Genomic DNA, 20,914 nt, shown 5'->3' with positions numbered 1-20,914 from the left:
GAATTTCATCTGCCATTTTGTTGCCCAGTCATCCGGTTTTGTGAGATCCCTTTTGTAACTCTTCGCAGTCTGCTTTGGACTTAACTATCTTGAGTAGTTTTGTATCGTTTGCAAATTTTGCCACCTCACTGTTTACCCCTTTTACCAAATCATAGTAAGAGGCCCACAAGAGCATACAACTGAAATCAAAAAACCAAAGGGTCGAAGACAGGAAATATAATCTCTATTTTACATATCGGAGGGGCGGCAGAAGGGACAGATCTTCTGACTGTGCAAATTGGCAGAGCTATGTTGAAATCAATGGAGCTACACTTATTTACACACACTGAAGATCTGGCCCTAGTGACTTGTCCATGGGACTGTCTTTTCCTGCTGTTGCATAGTGCGGTATTTGCTATCATAGCAATTTGCCATACATTCTTCAAAAATTACTAATTTGTGGAGTTGCTCCTGCACCATTGAAGGCAAAGGGAGTTTTGCAGTTGACTTTCAGTGGAAGCAGAATCAGGCAGTATTTCAGTAGATTGTGCTGTTGTATACAGATTGTTCATTTGCATAAATTTCACAGCTTTTCACTGTCTTGCTTTCAGTACCACTGCAGACACTGTTGCACTATTGATTGTTATTAAGGCCCATAATTGCATGGTCACTGACAATGACATTTAATACTTTTCTAATGTGACATTTGCTTTTTTCCTATCGCCTCTGCACAGTGAGTTTACTTTAGAAATCTAATTAAACAGCTGCAGTAGTTCCTGATAAGTTGCTCGCTGAACAAGGTGGTAATAACCCATTAACAAGGAATTCATTTTTCTCTTTGCATTGGTTTTATCGTAATTATGTTGCTTAAAAATGCATCCTCTGAGCTGTAGCCTATAAAATACAAGGTAGCTTTTTGTGGTCTACTTCGACAGAAAAAACAAAGCAAAGGACTTGAAGTAGATTCTGTAGAGTCTTACATGTTGGAAGAATGTTATGTAAAGATTTATTTCTAGGCAGGGTTTTTAAAGCCTGAACTTATATTGTATATTGTTAAACTTTCATTTTCTCTATTATAAGCATTATAAGATATATTTTTAATAAATTCATAATAATAATAGAGAAAATGTCATATTTTCCTGTAGCCTTTTCATAGGGACTTAATTGCAAAGTAAGCTATACCCTGGAATTACTTTAAAAATGTAAAGTGGATCCTTAAATGGCTTTCCTGCATGATCTATAATTAATACAAAGTCTTATTGACTAAGGATGTCAAAGTACCACAATTCAGAATGCTTCTGTGCATAGTCTTCATGGCTCTTAGTTTGTATCATTTCCACTGTTGGGTCCAAGATACAAAGACTGGTTCTTGAAGTGAATTTTTAACATTCCAAAGTTTGCAGGTGTCCAAAGCCAGAGGTTCAGTTAGGCTCACCTCTGTTCATTTTCTATAGGATTTGCTGCTTTTCTTCAGAAAGTTGCTGCTGATTACTGTGGAGGCTGGATTCTTTCATATTTTTGGTCTAATAATAAACATTTATTTTCAGGGGTTGCGCTACCAGGATGTTCTGTCAAAATTTGCATGTCAGCACAGATATTTGCATTTATGAATTTCCAACCTATTTGTGATATTTTCAGTGAAAGTTTGCATGACAAATGAAAACAAATGGACAGCAGAAAGAAATGCCTGCCATGTAATACCTTACAGGCTTTCTAATGGTGGATGGTATACTGATTCCAGTTCAGGCCACAATCGGTATTCCATTGAATTTGGAAAAGTGTTAGTATGCGCAAAGGCCAGGAGTGACATGAAGTTCTACTGGATGTCATTCTTGATCTTTGGGTATGCAGAAGTATTGATCCCTAGAAATAAGAAGTTATCTAAAATTCAGCTGCACATAAAAGGAGTCTCCAAACTGCTTATGGCATACCAGGTTGCTCTTTGCAGGATCATATTCAGTATAATATGTGTATTTATTTTGCATTATTGCAACTCCCCTGGTTCTGTATTACTTTTCATTATGTTTGCTGTTGCTTGACATTTTCATTTCAGTTATTTGTTTAAATTCTTAGTATATCATTATCTTCAGTCTCAGGTGAATCATCATTCTTCTGCTAACAATGAAACCTATCAAGAACGACTGGCACGATTAGAGGGTGATAAAGAGTCCCTCATATTGCAGGTATGTATAGTAGCATGCTATCAACATATTTGCTATTCAATGGATAAAAGTTAAAGGGAGTCCCAAAAGAGACAAGAAGCCAAACACCTTGGTTCTGTTAGATCAATAAGAAAATGTTCAGTGTAAGAAACATTTACTGGCCATTGAATATAAAATTGCCATTGGATGTGAGGAAGGCTTACAGCTAACCAGGCTGGCCACCAGCTGGATTGATATTTGTATGTAACACAAAGATAGGAGAGACGAGAATGACTAAGCAAGAAGAAAAATCAAATCATAAATAGTGGACAAGTCAGTTGCCTTTATTCACAGCATTATGTAAAATCCACAAAACGGACACTGTAGTGTGACCAGATGTGGCAGGTCAAAGAGATTGCTCTGAGTTTGTGAGATTGTCCCAGTTGGTTCTATGGAGAACATGGTTTTGTGCCAATTTCCATAATTGTCTGGGAACTGGATGTCTGGCTCTTGTGTCCAATTCTCTCCCGTCTTCCTGGGCTTCCACTTCCTCTGTTGTGATCCCACCTGCCACAAACACTCACTTTCTCTCTTCTTCAGTGCCAGACCCCTCCGCTGGTGTAAATCCATGGAAGTAAGTGGAGTTATTCTGACATATAGCATCTGACCCTCAGGATTTATGACTGAGTATGAGGATCCAGTTGCCCCACTCTCTTTTTCTATTATAGTTGTTCTTCCATGCATGAGAATATATAATGTGATCTGAGAAGTCCTATAGTTCTGTTGCTCAGCAGCATACTCTGAATTCAAAGGTGAAGTGATAGATCCAGTAGTCCTGTGGCTGTAGGGAGAATGTGGGGAACTTGAAACAGGAGAAATGAGGGAACTGGAAAGTTGGGATCAAGGGAAAGTTCCAGAGGGCAGGAAGAGGCACCCTCCGTAGTGGCATGGTTTCTCAACACACACTCCTTCCACGCTCCAGGTGACATGAGACTCTACAGCTGTCAAATTCTTCTCTACTCCATGAGTCGAAGCACAGCCAGACCTCAATATCACTGTATTCCCATTGCCCAATCCCTCTTCAGAAATATTTTAACATCTGGCTTTCCCAAATCTTGTTTCTCTGTCAAGAAGCAGAGAGAGCAGTAGGTTCTGTGATCATTCCTTGCCTTTGGATTGTATCTGAGGTGTTTTACTTCATTAAAAATCTGAGGGGATGGGAGAATTTGGCAATAAATCCAGGAGAAAATAAGTCTGAAACAAGGTCCGTTTTTTTCAGGTTTCCTGCTTCCCAGTTTACAAGCCTCTTTCAAAAGCCCGGCCTCTATCCCACATGAATAAGTTTTATTCTTGGGAAAATAAAACTATGCACAAGATAAAATCAAGCTCCTTGAGTCTTTCTGAATATTTTCCTCCCTTCCTTTACTAGGCTGCACAGTAGCTGTTCTTAAAGCCCAAAGCAGAAGTCTTTCTAGATACGCAGTCTTTATCTGTCCTTTTCCCTCTGCAAGTGACTCCTAGTCCATGTATCCATAATAGATGTGGGTTTATATTCTCTGTTATCTCAGTAATTAGCTTCTGTGAACGTGTTTTCTTTTGCATGTGTTTCTTATTCACACTTGCTTTAATTAACTGAGTGACGTTCTCATTACCAATATAAAATAAGCAGTAAACCTATCGTGAGACATACTCTTTTGGCTTGGTTTGAATTTTAATTCCTGTCTAATTAGAACTGCCATTGGCAAAAGCCTTAGCAGTAAAACTTCTGTTAGAAACTTTGTTTAAAACCAAAAATGTTTAGTTCTAAGCATGGCTGAGACAGCTACTTGCGTCTGTCTACAAAGGAATTTAATGAAATTGCTTCAGAAGTTTGTTCTGAATGCTCCCGAAAGCCAGGTCAAAGTTCGTTATTCAGCATATTAATCTCATTCACTTTCCCACCCTACCTCACAGTATTACCTGTTTGTGTTACAGTAGCACTCACAAGGACCCAACCAAGACTAGTGCCCCATTGTAAAAGACCACTGCTGCCCTAAAACGCTCAGTCTAAATCAGTGGTGTCCAAACTTCTTAGCCTGAGCCACAAAGGCGTCCACCCCCACTCCATCCCTGCCCCGCCTCTTCCAGCCCCATTCCGCCCCCTCCCCTGAGCGTGCCCTGCCCTCGCTCCTCCCCCTCCCACCCAGTGCCTCCTGCACACCTTGGAACAGCTGATCAGGATGGGTGAGAGGCCCTGGGAGTGAGGGGAAGGTACTGATCGGCGGGGCTGCCAGTGGGTGGGAAGCACTGGGTGGGGGAGGAGGAGCTGATCAGTAGGACTGCTGAGCACCCACCATTTTTTCCCTGTGGGTGCTCCAGCCCCAGAGCACCCACAAAGTTGGCGCCTATAGCCTCCGTGGTGCAGAGGACAAGGTGAGATGAGGGAGTGACTGGTGCACACTGCTCTCCTGCTGTCCCTAGATGGTGTATGATCTCTTAGGGACCGTAGTCCATTGGCACAAGGTTAAGCAGCCTAGGCTGCTTAGAGCACTCCTAGTCCACACAAAGCGGCTGGAGATGAAGCAGTGGGAAAGGCAGTGCCCCCTACCTCTATCCTATAGTGAGTGGGCTGACTCAAACACCTCTGCGTTAAACCTTTCAGAGTTAAATTCTCTCCCATCAAGCCTCACCGCTGACCAGTGCTTCTCAGTGTTGCCAAATGTGCAATATAGGTTAGAGATGCCACATCAGCCTTGACGTCTTGTTGTACTCCCAAGACAGTTTATGGGAGTTCATACAAGTGCTTCTTTTCTCCTGTATTGCCTAGTTTTTCAAAGTTATACCCTTTGGGATCTCAAACAATAAACATGTGCAAAGCCAAGCAAGTGAGTTAAAAGACAAGGACTTTCTCTATACTCTATAGGCTTTAGTGGGTTTTGATGACTGAGGAGTGTAGTGTATGTGGGAACATTGCTCTATGTACAACCCAGTGATTCCTAGCGGGGCTGGCAGATGTGAGACCTAACAGAGGAGAAACAATGTCGTTTTAAGCTTCTAATGTGCCTCTTAGCTTAGCTATTGGAACATTCAGCACATGCTTCTAAAGCTGCTGAGATTTTATTAAATGCCTATGCAGGTCACCTTTTCCTTGGGGATTACAGTGTTTACCCAGTTACACCGTAATCCTTTAAATAGAACTTGCATTCTCTCTTACAGTGACAGCTGCAGGGAGCAAACTAAAAAGGAGGATTCTATACATTGGCCCTTTTTCTTCCTGTCCCATTATCTCCACTCACCACCTCCCTTCCCATCTGTCCCTTTACCTATCATCTTCATTTCATGGAAAAAATGGAAACCTAATTAAGTATTTAAGCAGCAGCAGCTTTCCCTATAGAACCCATATCTCTTGCTGGGTTCATGCTCGACTGAAGGTTTTGGAGATCCTCCTCAAGGACACCAGCTTATCTAATTGATGTTATGCTGGAGCTGGGCATGACAGCAAAGGTAAGGTTGTGTTTAACAGGAGTTTAGAAGCCTGAAGTTAAATCCTGTCTAAAGTAATAACCAGGGCTTAATAAATTCTAAGAATGAAGTGTTTGTAGCAAACTAAAGATCCAGGGCTGAAGGATTTATTCGCCCAGGATAGGGAAAGAGAGTCAAATTCTTGCTTATGGTAGCTGATACATATTGAACCACTTGACTCTATATGGTGAGGCTAAGGTGACCGGATGTCCTGATTTTTGGGTTTTTTTCTTACATAGGCTCCTATTACCCCCCCAACCCCCATCCCAGTTTTTCACATTTGCTGTCTGGTCACCCTAGATGAGGCGAGGCTACGAAATTAGGGATACAAATTCAGAAATCCTGATGTGGGACTATGTTTTAGCATAAAATTATTTCAGAAGATTTTAACCATGTTTCTGGCATGACGCTCAAGCATTTGCTAGCTCTGCAACACATTCCCGCAATTCAGCAAAGACGTCATTCAGCAAGCTTGGCTGCAGATGCTCCTCTTGTCTGCCAGGGGCCACCATGTTGTGCCTGCTCTACATCAGCCAGGCAGCCTCTCCCCATGCTGGATCTGAACGGGAAAGGAGGACCTGGCAGTGTGGGGAGAGAAGATCGGGGGGGCCCAGTACTGCCTCCCCTCCCCTCCATGCCCCCAACTACACTGAGTTTTGTGAAGCTCCCTGTCCTATCCCTGCTGTGGCTTGGGGCAGGGTCTGTTTACCATAAGTGGTTACATGCAAATTAATTGAAAATGTGGAAATTTACTTATTAAATTATTTGTTTTAAACACCGTGCTTCAAACAGCACAAAACTTGGCCACTCTGCACTTCACTTCTAAAGTGTTTAAATATCAGCATTGTTAAGGATGTGAGAAGGCCTGAAATTTAACTTCCAAAGATGCAGTGTGCATCTTTCACAATGCCTCATTCTGTGGAATCTCATTTATTCCTTTATAGCCACTTTTGGAAAGAGAGAGAAAACTTAAACAAAAATGAACTCGTCACACAAATTTCAGTCTGATTTTAATTATATTACTGCCAAGAAATTAGAAGTTAAATCTGCAATTTAATCCTTGCTATTTGTTTTTGCAGGGATTGTTGTGCATAAATTATGAGCTCTTTAAAGACTGTCATTTTTGTTCTATGTTTGTACAGCACCTAGCACAATGGGGTCCCAGTCCATGACTGGGTCTCTTACGGCTACCCAAATACTAATAATAACAATAATGAACAAATATATAAGATTATGCAGCATGGGCTGCATCACCTAGGCCAGGAGTCTCAAACATGCGGCAAGTGTTCAGAGAAGGGGTTGGAATGGGGGCAGGGAAGGGGTGGGAAGAGGCGGGGCAGGGGCAGGGCCTCACGGAAGGGATGAAGTGCGGGCGGGGCCCCAGCAGCGGGGGGTGGGGTCAATGGTGCGGCCCTCGGGCCAATGTACTAGTCCTCATGTGGCCCTCATGGCCATTTGAGTTTGAGACCCCGACCTAGGCCTACAGGGTGGATTTTCAAATCTCTGTAATGTTATGCTGAATAAATTTTTTTGAGTTTTAATAAGTGTCTGAGTTCAGCTATTGGGCTTTTCTTATTACAGTTTACTCTTTTGTAAACCAGTTTGTACCACCATTCTTACAGTTCCTTAAGAGTATTACGAATTGTTTCCTTCACAACAATTCATCCCTTGTATTTCAGTTCTTTTGCATTCATGTTTTGGCTTGTGAAGCTTGGAAATTTTTGTGGAGTAGAGCTTTGTCAAGGCTAAAACATGCCTTTTACGTATTACATTCTTTTATAGCTTCAGAAAGCTTTATTGATAGGTAAATTGTTCTCAGGTTCTTGTAAGAAGTACTTTAATTGGTTAGTTTCCTGAAGAACAGTTTTATTGTTTATCCACTTTAAGGAGTGAAGTGCTAACAGAAGCTGAAATAACAATGCATCTTCTGATACCATTTAAAATATTAAGAGTATTCTGTTATTTTTTTAAAAAGAGACTGTTTACTGTACACATTGGTATATGATTTACTCAGGCTGCTTATACATAGTCTTCCAGAGATGATGTGTCTTCAGTGTTTTTTATTTTAAAACAAGTACAAGAAAGGTGACTGATGTTTTCAAAGCAAAGATATTGTGAGACAGGCTTTGAGGTAAGATTCAAAATTCCTGTTTGTTTTGCCAGAGGAAGATGATACATTACTCAGGACCGTGAAACTTTTAAGGACTTTCAGTGACAGACTGGATATAAAAATACGTTGTGTGCTGGACTGTTTGGTTAATAAAGTTAGCTGACATTTATTTACAGCAACTTCAAAAGTGTTCTCCTTGCCTTGTTCTCAAATTACAGGTGAGTGTCCTCACAGATCAGGTGGAGGCCCAAGGAGAGAAAATCCGGGACCTAGAAGTCTGTCTTGAGGGGCATCAGCTGAAACTTAATGCTACTGAAGAAATGCTTCAACAGGTAAAGTCTATCATGGGAGGATTCTTATGCAATCTCTTTCAAGATGGAGGAACATGTATACATGCTTCTTAATCTGTAATGCCCTGAGTAAATGGACATAGAACAATTTTGTCTCCTTTTGTTGTGTCTGTTGCCTTGAACGATATTTTCATAATACATGTTTGTTTGCTTTCCTGGTATACATGGATTTTACCCGTCTGTTGTATAACACTGTAAGAAGTAGGCATGTAAAATGAAACCACTGTATATTACTCAGAATACTCAAACAAATTAAGCTAGAAGAGGGCTGGAGAGATGGTTGAATAACTTGTTAGACCGGTTAAATATAATAACAAAATACCAGTTTCTGTTGGGGTTAATTGTATAATGTGTATTGCTTTAAACTGTCTCCTGCTTTCATGTGATTTGGGTTGAAGTTGAATTTTAAACTCATTTGAGGTTGAAATTAATCAGGCTAACATTTTTTTTCATTCATTTTTATAAGCTTGCTTTCTTTCTTTCTTTCTTTCCTTCTTTCTTCTCAAAGAAAGAGCTACTATATAAAGCTGTTTTTTCCTTACTTCTAGCCATGTGCTTACAAAACCACAGTTCACTTTCAGTTTGCTGTTCAACTTAACCCATCCATGCCATTTCACAGCAGGGGATGAGGGAGTAGAATACACCATATAGTTAAGCATTTCAGATAGCAATGACAGTTTCAGAGTGACAAAGGTTCTGAAGAAGTTGCTCTCTGCAATTTTCCATGCCTACCAACAAGAGGTACTGGAAATGCTGAGTGTCTACAGGTAAATTAGATTATAGATATTTAGGAAAAGAGTAGAGAATTTAAATAGATCTTAAAATCAAGGCTGTAGATTTGTAGGGAAAAATTAATTATTGGTGAGCTTATTTGTTTTGATCTTATCCAAGTGTTATATACACTTAGTTTTAGATAATATAAAATATGCATTACTTTAAATTATTACTGCATTGTCTTCATTTATATAGACATTCTCCATGTTTATGGTAATAGTGTTTCTGGTACATACATATTATGTAAACAGTGGCAGTCTATATATAGTAAAGTTAGATCATGTGTCACAATGACAATTTTCATATGCACCTCTTAGCCAACAGGATTTCTTGGTAGTATTAATGGTCCCAAACTTTTCAAGCTGGGGGAGGTTGGATTCCCCCATATAAACTGTGCTAGTTTTTGAAAAATGCCAATTTTAACACCTATGATTTTCTATTCAGAAAGTGAATCTCTAGAAAAGAATGGCAGCTATTTAGAACGTGAAACATCAAAAATAGAATAAAAGCATTCCTAATCAGATCTGAGAAGATTTTTTTTCTAGATCAGTGGGGGTGGAGTCCAGGTGCTGAGAGAGTGGGGCTTGGTGGGGTCGGGGGTCCAAGTGCAGCTGGTAGAGGCTCAGGGGGTGAGGGTCCAGGTGTGGGGGCTTGGCGAGGTGGTCCAGGTGCAGCAGGGGTGGGGCTCAGCGGGGTGGAGGTTCAAGTGCAGAGTGCTCAGGGGTGGGGGTCCAGATGCATGGGGGTTGGGCAGATGGGGGCAGCTCCCCATACAATGATCCTTCCACCTGCGGCTGGGGAGCAATGGGGGCAGCCAGGGGAGGTTCCTGGGAGTGAGTCTGACCCAGTCCCTGCCCCAGGAGGGGCCTGTGCAGGGAAAGAGGAAGTTTCTCTGCAGCTGGTGCCCAGCGCACAGTAGGCAGCCCCGGCTGGGGCGTTCCCAGTCCTGCTTTTCCCTGGCTCCAGGAACACTTCAATAGTGAGCGAGAGAGGCAGAAGCTTGCACGCACACCCAGTCACACCCTCGGAGGTGATAATTTATGACTCCCTGGCAGGGGTGCTGGAACGATTTTTATAGTGGAGGTGCTGAGAGCCATTGAACCAAACAGTAAACCCTGTAAATAATGGAATCTACTTGAAGCTAGAGGATGTGGCAGCACCCCTAGTTCCAGCACCTGTGCTCTGTGGCTGCTCCTGATTCCCAAACCAGCTGCGCCTGCTCAGGACCACTGCCTGGGAGGGGCACGTGAATCAATTATTCCACAGGGAAAGAGTAAAATCTGCCGGGGACGTTAGTTCTGCCCTTGCTCAGTGGTGCAGAATTCCCCCAAGAGTAAACATTATAGCTATTTAGCTCTTGGGTAAATTGAAGCACAGAGACTGTTAGACCCTGATTCTGCAATGTTACATGTCAGTGGACCCTAACATCTTCACAAAGCTCACTGCAGGATCAGGCCCCAAGGGATTTACCCAGGATCATACCACAAAGCAGTAAGAGAGACAGGAATAGATCGCAGGAGACCTGACTCCAAGTTTATTATTGAACTATTGCATGCAGTATTTGCTTCGTTTGAATTAAACCTACACATTCTACATGTGGTCTGCGATTCTGTTACCACTTCCATTGTTTCTGAGTGGAGTGAACAGTAAGGATAGGCATAAACTGGTGATTTATTTATTATTTTTTCAAACAGCATGTAGGACAGAAGTCTCTTTATGAATTAGGCATTACGAAATTTTATTTTCAGTTAAATTTTCCAGACACTGATTTGTTAATTTAGGCCCCAATTGTGCAAAGATTTATATAAGTGCTAAACTTTAACTATTCAAGTTTTAGATTTTCAAAAGCATCTAAGGCAGTTAACAGTACAACTCCCCTTGCCATTCAGCGATACTTTCCTGTTATCTCCCTTAAGTGTATTTGAAAATACCAGCCTTAATTCATAGTTGGATTGCTCAGCTGCTGTATGTTGAACTGCATTGACTCTGTCTTAGGGTATGTCTACACTAACCGCTGGATCGGCAGGCAGCAATCAATCCAGCGGGGGCCGACTTATCGCGTCTAGTCTAGACATGATAAATCGACCCCCGAGTGCTCTCCCGTCGATTCCTGTACTCCACCGCCGTGAGAGGCGAAGGTGGAGTCGACTGGGAAGCAGCAGCAGTCGACTCACCGTAGTGAAGACACTGCGGTGAGTAAGTCTAAGTACGTCGACTTCAGCTACGTTATTCACGCAGCTGAAGTTGCGTAACTTAGATAGATACCCCAGTGTAGACCAGGGCTTAGTGAATCTCAGTTCACTTTCTCTTTCTTTGTTATGTTAAATAGTAAATGAAAAGGAAAAGAGCATTCCACATGCTTGGAAAACCTTAGCATGTATTAATAGAACCAATCTAAGCCAAAATGCAATGTGTATCAATATGTTCACGGTTCTGAAAATAACAATAATGTATGTTGTTTCAGAATGTGCTCTGGCTTTTTAAATTTATTTTCTAACTGATAATACAATTTGAGTTTCTCCCAAAGTTACTTGTGCTCCAAAAGTGCTACACTTAGATGTTGTCTATTTTTTTATTGAGCTTGCTTAAGTATGGTTTAATGAAGTTGCTTTAATAAGATATCTGATTATATCACTGCAGCAACAGTATGTAATGCTACCCTGAAAAATACATACCAGCTGAACCCAGACGAGCAGAGACTTGCCCATGATATAAGGGCGGGACTATTGGCTAGGATCCTTTTGGCTTATGATTTATGGGTGGTTATTTTGGACTCTGCTTTAAAGCTACAGTGCAAACACTTTACAAACAGTGGTTTAAAAATAAGCTACTCTTCATGTATTAATATTATGCAAAATTTCCTTCCGTTTCTTGTAGAGGATAACAAAGCAGAGTGTAGTGGAATGGCTCAGGTGCTGGAGAATAATCTGGCATGCGACTGGGTCAAGATCAACTTCTCATGTTTCCTTGAAGAAACTTGCAATGGTGGTTCTGCTTTTACTAGGGCTTGATTCATAGCCTAAGAGCTGTACCAGTGGTCAGTTTCAAAGTCCATTGAAGACAACAGGAGTCTTTGAATTGATTTCAGTGGGTTTTGGATCAACCCTTAAGTTTAGAAAACATGTATTCTGTCTTTTGAGGAATGAAGAAGAGGGTCATGGGTGTGATTGGGGTATTTTTCTTTTCTTTTCTTTTCTTTTCTTTTCTTTTCTTTTCTTTTTAAACCACTTAACATATAGGACCTTTCAAAAATCCATTGAAATCAGTGGAAAAATTTCTGTTGACTTTAGCACTTTGGATAGGCCCTAAATATACATCCCATTCTGACTGAGAAGAAATTCATCCTGAAGTGCTAAGAGTTGCTTAACATTTGTTTTGATGTGTGAGTTCAGTACTAGAGGTTCCTGAGTCTATATGCTTTGTCAAAAATAAATAAATAGAAGAGAAGAGAGTTTTGGCAGTTCCAGTGCAGGTCTTTGTTTTAGACAAAGCTTTAGTCCATAACTAGATAGATAAACATTTGGTATTTATATTGTCCATGTATAGGTAAATTATAAAGGGTGAGACAAGGTGCTGAGTCTCTGCTCTGACTCACTATTGAAGATTGTCTATTGTCTAATTAGCCTTGGAAGGACTATCCAAGATTGACCAAGTGAATGAGTACAAACAAGGCTGTGGTAAACTTAATCTTCCAAGAGCAAGAAGGGCTTGATTCCTCAGGGCTAGTCTTGGTTTTCAGCATGTTGTGCTCCTCCCTCATATCAGTCCCAACTCCTAGCCATGCTTTGATTTCACCTGTCCTCCATAGCTGTCCTGCATTTGGCATATGATCAGCAATAGTCAGTCCAGAGGACTCCGTGTAGTTTGTTCAGATAGCCCCCATAACATTATGACAAGAGATGTTTCCCATGAGGTCTATTGCCAAAAAGTCTTGGATCAGTCAGAGTGTCTTCAGGACACTGTCGCTTAAGAATATAAATAGAAAATAAAGATTTGAACACAAATAGGTCTGTATTTATGTCTCTTCTCCTCTTGGGGTGAGATTCTGGCCAAACCACTTCATAGGTTTAAGAAGCAGGGGGAGGATGTTTGGAACTCCGTCCTCGCTTGAGTCTCTGAAAGGGCTGGCCAGGATACCATTGGAGAGCATGGTTCCCTCCACAGGCACTAGGGGCTTAAAAAATGCAGGGAGAAATGGTGCAAGGGCAGCAACTTGTGTGTGTGTGAGATGCACTGTAGCCTGTGATTATTTCATTCTTGCTCTCATCTTTCCTGTATATGAGTGGGCCAGATTTCGATCTGAGTTACAATAGTGTAAATCTGAAATAACTCTTCACCTCATGGGGGTTTTGCTACCCAGAAAGGGTCATACTGTCAACTTTCAATTACCCAAGATACCAGAATGCAGACAAGTTTCAACACTTCTTTACAATTTGCAGCAAGTACTTGCAGTAGCTGGCTTGGTGTGAGAGTTTTAAGTGGTGATATATTCTGTGCTTTTTTGTTGTTAGTAAGTTTATAGTGGCAAACTGGCTAATCATGTTGCTATTTGCATAGGTGAGCATTGCACATCTTTTGCTAGTTTACATTTAATGTAGGTACTGCTCTATTCTACACACATATATGCAAAGACTATTCAAATAGTCGGAGTATTGGTAAGTTCAGTGCTTTCCACTTGCTTGGCTATATAATGTGCAAATGGTGAATCAGAGAGCTGTAATTCGCTGTCTGCTGCTGTTTTGCACTATTTCATGGAGATTACACATGTACGTTGCTCTCAGCTGTGTTTTGAGTTAAGCGAATATCTTATTTCTACCACAGCTGACACACAGCACTTGAAAAGTGCAGTCCTCATTAGTGGTGGTTCTTGCTGAATTTTGCTAACCAGGTAGGTCTCTAACCATTTTATTTCAAAACTGCTTTAAGTAAAGATGGAAAGTACAAAGTGATTCTTCAGCAGAGTATTTCACACCGTGTATTTGTGCAGAATAGTTTTTCTTACCTAACTGAGAATCTTCTCTATGATTTCTCTATTAATGTATCGCATGACTTTCCTCCTGTTCCTACAGGCTACTGAATAGCCTGGACCTTACTGTATTTACTTCATTTTGGGCTAAAGAGACACTCTGCAGAGGCCTTTTTTCTAAATTATCCTATTTCATTTAAAACCTTCTTATAACAGCTTTATAAGATCGTCTTATAACAACTTATAACAACAGTCCTTTTCCAAGCCAACTAAATCTGTTGTGCGAATTTGAAAGTGAGCAATAGCACATGCCCAAATTTAATTGGAATTATTAAAAGGCATGTTTTAATGTGAAAATCAAAAATGCTAATTTATACAATGTACTCTGAGCATTTCAGAAATAAATCTGCATTTAGAAATAGGATGCATGTTTTAGGATTGCTGTGCACTGATCTGAGTGGTGTACATAATGTAACAGCTTGTGCATGGCTTTTCTTTATAACAATTCTGCTCTGAAATAATATTTGTCTTAGTTTTTAAGAGGTAAAAGTCACTTTTTAAACAAGTTACTTTGTTAACCAGTTAAAAGAAATACTAATTACATTTTAGAAACAAGACATCTTTGTAGAATATGTTCTATTTTTGCATTGGACTTTGGCTTTTTAAAGATCCTCCTAAAACCTCTGCAGCCCAAATTACCATTCTGCATTTCATGTATTATCCTTTTTTACTTGGAAACCAACAACACAAATTTGTATTTTCTTTTCTTACAACTGCATATTTATTCAAGCTGGTTTCAAATTGCATTTATACCACTGAAGTACTCTATAATTTCTCTGTAACAAAATGGGTTATATTCTGCTGCTGAACTATTTACTAGAAGCATCTGCTAGAAGATTAAAGTAATTGCTTACAGATGTTATTCATTTCAAGAACTTTAAACTGCACTTTCTATCAAACCAAAAGTTACAGACTTTCTAGATGCAGGACAGAGCCTCAGCTGGTGTAAAACAGTCACTTATCACGTTGAATAGCACCTTATTGCTCAAACAGAACATTAAAACCAACTTGGGACTACTGAATGGATAAGATGTACTGCTCTACATGAGCAGCTGTGGCAAAATCTTTCATAAGGGAGTACTATGCAGTGTAGTCTAAGGAAAGATCTTGTATTGCATTGATGCACAAGTTTTTGATACAGAATTTTTTTTTAAAGTGGTGTTCCCGCTGTATAATGGTCCTTAACAATAATAAAGAAACTTAAAACTGATGTCAAACTCAAAAAGTACTCTAAACATTTCATTTAAACAGTAAGTGTAGTCTGTCAAACTAAGGTTTATATATGGGAGCCAAAGTGCAACAGTTGCTTCGGACCTGGTGCTCTAGCCTTTTTAAAATGTTGATTACTTCATACCAAGTTCACAATAACATACAAAGCTACATAAGAACGGCCATACGGGTCAGACCAATGGTCCGTCTAGCCCAGAGGTGGGCAAACTACGGGCCGCATCTGGCCTGCCGGACCGTCCTGCCTGGCCCCTCCCCCACTATCCTCCCTCCCCCGCAGCCTGAGCGCACTGCGCTGCCAGCGCTCTGGCCCGCCGCTTTTGCCGGGCAGCGCGGTGGCGTGGCTGGCTCTGGCATGGTAAGGGGGTGGGGAGCAGGGGGTCCCGGGGCTGCAGTCAGGGAGTGTGGGGGGGTTGGATGGGTCAGGGGACGGGGGTGTGGATAGGGGTTGGGGCAGTCAGGGGATGGGGAGAAGGAGGGGTTCGATAGGGGGTGGGGTCCAAGGGGGCAGTTAGGGGCAGGGGTCCCAGGACAAGGAACAGAGGGGTTGGATGGGTCAGGGATTCTGAGGGGGGCAGTCAGGGGGCGGGAAGTGGGAGGGGGCAGATGGGGGCAGGGGCCAGGCTGTTTGGGGAAGTACAGCCTTCCCTAACTGGCCCTCCATATAGTTTTGCAACCCCGATGTGGCCCTAAGGCCAAAAAGTTTGCCCACCCTGATCTAGCCCAATATCCTGTCGTCCGACAGTGATTGGTGCCAGATGCTTCAGAGGGAATGAAGGAAACAAGGCAATTATCAAGTGATCCATCCTGTTGTCTAGTCTCAGCTTCTGGCAGTCAGAGGTTTAAGGATACCTAGAGCATGGGGTTGCATCCCTGACCATCTTGGCTACTAGCCATTGATGGATCTATCCTCCATGAGCCTAATTCTTTTTTAAACCCAGTTATATGTTTGGCCTTCACCACATGCTGTGGCAACAAGTTCCACAAGTTCCAACAGGTTGACTGTGCACAAAAAGTACCTCCTTATGTTTGTTTTTAAACTGCTGCCTATTAATTTCATCGGGTAACCTCAGTTCTTGGGTTATGCAAAGGGGTAAAAACACTTCCCTCTTCAGTTTCTCCACACCATCCATGATTTTGTATACCTCTTTCTGCATCCCCCCATTAGTTGTCTCTTTTCTAAACTGAACAGTCCCAGGGCTTGTCTACAAATACTGCATAGCAGCACAGCTGCACCACTGTAGCACTTAGTGAAGAAACTAAGCTTCTCCCATTGGCATAGGTATTCCACCTCCCTGAGAGGTGGCAGCTATGTTGATGGAGGAAACTGTCAGGGGATAAGTCGATATAACTGCATTGCTCAGGGGTGTGGGTTTTTCACACTCCTGAACCATATAGTTATACTGACATATATCTGTAGTGGAGACCAAGCCCCAGACTTTTTAATCTTTCCTTGTATAGAAGCTGTTCCATATCGCTAATCATTTTTATTGCACCCCTCTGTACTTTTTCTAATTCTAATCTCTCTCTTTGTGTTTTGTTTTTTTGAGATGGGGCAACCGTACTGCATGAAGTGTTCAAGGTGTGGGTGTATCATGGATTTATACAGTGGCACTGTGATATTTTCTGTCTTACTATCTATCCCTTTCAATAATTCCTGACATTCTGTTAGCTTTTTTGGACTGCTGCTGCACATTGAGTAGATTTTTTTAGAGAATTAGCTATGATGATTCCAAGATCTCGTTCTTGAGTGGTCACAGCTAATTTGGAGCCCATCATTTTGTATGAATAGATAGGATTATGCTTTCCAGTATGCATTACTTTGCACATATCAACATTCATGTTTAACTGCCATTTTGTCATCCAGTCTCGAGAGATCCCTTTGTAAGATCCCTTTCCAGTCAGCTTTGGGTCTTAACTATCTTGAGTAATTTTGTGTCATCTGCAGACTTTGCCACCTCACTGTTTACCCACTTTTCCTGACCATTTATAAAAATGTTGAACAGCACAGGTCCCAGTACAGATCCTTGTGGACCCTGCTATTTCCTTCATTCTATTGTTTAAACTGAACTTTGATTTCTACCCTTTGTTTCTATCCTTTTAATCCATGATTTACTAATCCATGAGGCGACCCTCCCTCTTATCCCATGACTGCTTAGTTTGCTTAAGGGCCTTTGGTGTGTGTCCTTATCAAAGGCTTTCTGAAAGTCGAACTATACTATATGAATTGGACCTCCCTTGTCCACATGCTTGCTGACACCCTCAAAGAATTATAATAGATTGGTGAGGCACAGTTTCTCTTTATAAAAGATGTGTTGACTCTTCCCCAACATATCATGTTCATTTATGTGTCTGATAATTCTGTTCTTTACTGTGGTTTCAACCAGTTTACCCAGTATTGAAGTTATTTATTACTGCATCTAATTTCCAGGATCACCTCTAGAGCCTTTAAAGAAAATCTCCATTGTATCAGATGTCCTCAAGTCTTCTGGTACAGAGCCTGATTTAAGTGATAGATTACATACTGCAGTTAATAGTTTTGCAGTTTCATATATGAATTCCTTCAAAACTCTTGGGGAATACAGCTGGTCTTGGTGACTTATTATAGTTTAATTTATCAGTTTGTCCAAAAACTCCTTTATTGACACCTCAGTCTGAGACAGTCCTCAGATTTGTCACCTAAAAAGAATAGCTCAGGGGTGGGAATCTCCCTCATATCCTGTGCAGTGAAGAGTGATGTAAAGAGTTCATTTAGTTTCTCTTCAGTGGGTTTTTCTTCCTTCCTCGATTGTCCAGTGTCCCCACTGAATGTTTGGCAGGCTTCCTGCTTCTGGTGTACTTAAAAGTTAACAGCAAATTTTTTTGTATGTCTTTTGCTGGTTGCTCTTCAGTTCTTTTTTTTGGCCTTCCTAATTATGCTTTTACACTTGACTTCATAGAGTTTATACTCCTTTCTATTTTTCAGAATAGGATTTGACTTCTAGTTTTTAAAGGATGACTTTTTGCCTCTAACCACCTCTTTTACTCTGCTGATTAGCCATGGTGGCATGTTTTTGGTCCTTTTACTTGTTTTGATTTGTGTTATACATTTAGTTTGAGCCTCTATTACGGTGTTTTAAAATGGTTTCCATGCAGCTTGCAGGCATTTCACTTTTGTGACTGTTCCTTTTAATTTCCATTTAACAAGCTTCCTCATTGTTGTCTAGTTCCCCTTTTGAAGTTAAAATTCTAATTTAAAGTTACAATAGTAAAGCCTGCTCCAGTTTGGGTGATATATACCTCTGGATAGTGATCCTTTACAAGATGCTGTAGTTGTGGTCCTTTATCCTTGCTTTCCAGAAGGACTGAAACATGAAAAACGTGTAAGGATGACTTTTATGTTTTATACATTATAAAGTTTTTGACTCTCAGTTTTGAAAATAGCATTTGTGGTGTAAAAAGCAGTCACTACTGAAATGATATATTGAGTGATTCTTGGAACCAGGTTTCTGAACAACATTACATCAATAAAATATTAAACTATAAATACTGAGACAAAAAAAGAGGAAATACTCAGATGTAATTCAATGAAGTAATTCAGCAGCAGACAGATGCAACACTTTCAGGGCTGCATAGGCAGAGGCATAAAACACGCTGTTCCTCTTCTGTTTATTTTCCTGACTGTGCCCAAATACCCTTAGCAATGTCAGCAGGAATGGGCACAACTATGGGAAAAGTAGGTGGTTTAGATAATTGCTGCTGCAGCACAAATGACAGCCAATTACTGTTTTTAATCCAGACCGTATTCTCTACCAGATTAAAACAATGTTGAGGTGTATTAAATTTGGGGTTCTAAATAAATAATGACTGTATAACTTCAAAATTTTTGTTTGCTTTGGTTTTTCAAAATCTTTCCTTGGCTGTAAACCATATTAAACACACACAATAATTTTGAACCAGATTCTGATCTCAATAACATCAGTTTAGATCCAGAGCAGTTATGCTGACTTCAGTGAAATTCCTCTGGATTTACCTCATGTAAATGAGATCAGAGTCTAGCCCCCTTTCTTTAGTACCCCATTTGAGATTTTGGGTAAAATTTTCAAAATATGCCTATGTGCTTTAGGAGCTGACATTCAATTTTAAAGGTTACTTAGACACTTAAGACCCATTGACTTTCAAGCAGGTTTAGGCTCCTAAAAGTATACATCACTCTGGAAAATGGGTCAGAGGTGGAGCTAAGTACCTTAGGTTTCAGAGTAGCAGCCGTGTTAGTCTGTATCCGCAAAAAGAACAGGAGTACTTGTGGCACCTTAGAGACTAACAAATTTATTTGAGCATAAGCTTTCGTGAGCTACAGCTCACTTCATCGCTACACTACGAGGACTCCCAGCTATCTTCGAGACACCACTGACTTCCTGAGGAAACTACAATCCATCAGTGATCTTCCACAAAACACCATCCTGGCCCCAATGGGTGTAGAAGCCCTCTACACCAACATTCCACACAAAGATGGACTACAAGCCATCAGGAACAGTATCCCCGATAATGTCACAGCAAACCTGGTGGCTGAACTTTGTGACTTTGTCCTCACACATAACTATTTCACATTTGGGGACAATATATACCTTCAAATCAGCAGCACTGCAATGGGTACCCGCATGGCCCCACAATATGCCAACATTTTTATGGCTGACTTAGAACAACGCTTCCTCAGCTCTCGTCCCCTAACTCCCCTACACTACTTGCGCTACATTGATGACATTTTCATCATCTGGACCCATGGAAAAGAAGCCCTTGAGCAATTCCACCATGATTTCAACTATTTCCATCCCACAATCAACCTCAGCCTAGACCAATCCACACAAGCAGTCCATTTCCTGGACACTACTGTGCTAATAAGCAATGGTCACATAAACACCACCCTATACTGGAAACCTACTGACCGCTATACTTACCTACAAGCCTCCAGCTTCCATCCAGGACACACCACACGATCCATTGTATACAGCCAAGCTCTAAGATACAACCGCATTTGCTACAATCCCTCTAACAGAGACAAACACCTACAAGATCTCTATCAACCATTCTTAAAACTACAGTACCTACCTGCTGAAGTGAAAAAACAGATTGACAGAGCCAGAAGAGTACCCAGAAGTCACCTACTACAGGACAAGCCCAACAAAGAAAATAACAGAACGCCACTATCTGTCACCTTCAGCCCCCAACTAAAATCTCTCCAGCGCATCATCAAAGATCTACAACCTATCCTGAAAAATGATCCCTCACTCTCACAGATCTTGGGAGATAGACCAATCCTCGCTTGCAGACAGCCCCCCAACCTAAAGCAAATACTCTCCAGCAACCACACACCACACAACAAAAACACTAACCCAGGAACCTATCCTTGCAACAAAGCCTGATGCCAACTCTATCCACATATTTATTCAAGTGACACCATCATAGGACCTAATCATATTAGCCACGCCATCAGGGGCTCATTCACCTGCACATCGACCAATGTGATATATGCCATCATGTGCCAGCAATGCCCCTCTGCCATGTACATTGGCCAGACCAGACAGTCTCTATGCAAAAGAATAAATGGACACAAATCTGACATCAGGAATCATAACATTCAAAAACCAGTAGGAGAACGCTTCAACCTCTCTGGCCACTCAGTAACAGATTTAAAGGTGGCAATTTTGTAACAGAAAAGCTTTGAAAGCACACTCCAATGAGAAACTGCTGAGCTTCAATTAATATGCAAACTAGATACCATTAACTTGAGTTTGAATAGAGACTGGGAGTGGCTAGGTCATTACAC

The 20,914-nt window shown here is 41.1% G+C and overlaps 1 protein-coding gene across 1 annotated transcript in view; it reads left to right on the top strand.

Annotated features, from left to right (window-relative positions):
* PPFIBP2 (PPFIB scaffold protein 2) overlaps nucleotides 1-20,914 on the top strand; it is a 156,784-nt gene that overhangs the window by 72,380 nt on the left and 63,490 nt on the right. Inside the window, exons 3-4 of the mRNA XM_077820109.1 lie at nucleotides 2,070-2,162; nucleotides 7,950-8,063. Coding sequence (XP_077676235.1) covers nucleotides 2,070-2,162; nucleotides 7,950-8,063 — 207 coding nt within the window. The remainder of the gene's footprint in view (nucleotides 1-2,069; nucleotides 2,163-7,949; nucleotides 8,064-20,914) is intronic.

Source organism: Eretmochelys imbricata, chromosome 6 (assembly GCF_965152235.1).
Source record: "Eretmochelys imbricata isolate rEreImb1 chromosome 6, rEreImb1.hap1, whole genome shotgun sequence".
In the NCBI taxonomy this organism is placed as follows: Eukaryota; Metazoa; Chordata; order Testudines; family Cheloniidae; genus Eretmochelys; species Eretmochelys imbricata.
This window is presented reverse-complemented; position numbering and strand designations above follow the sequence as displayed.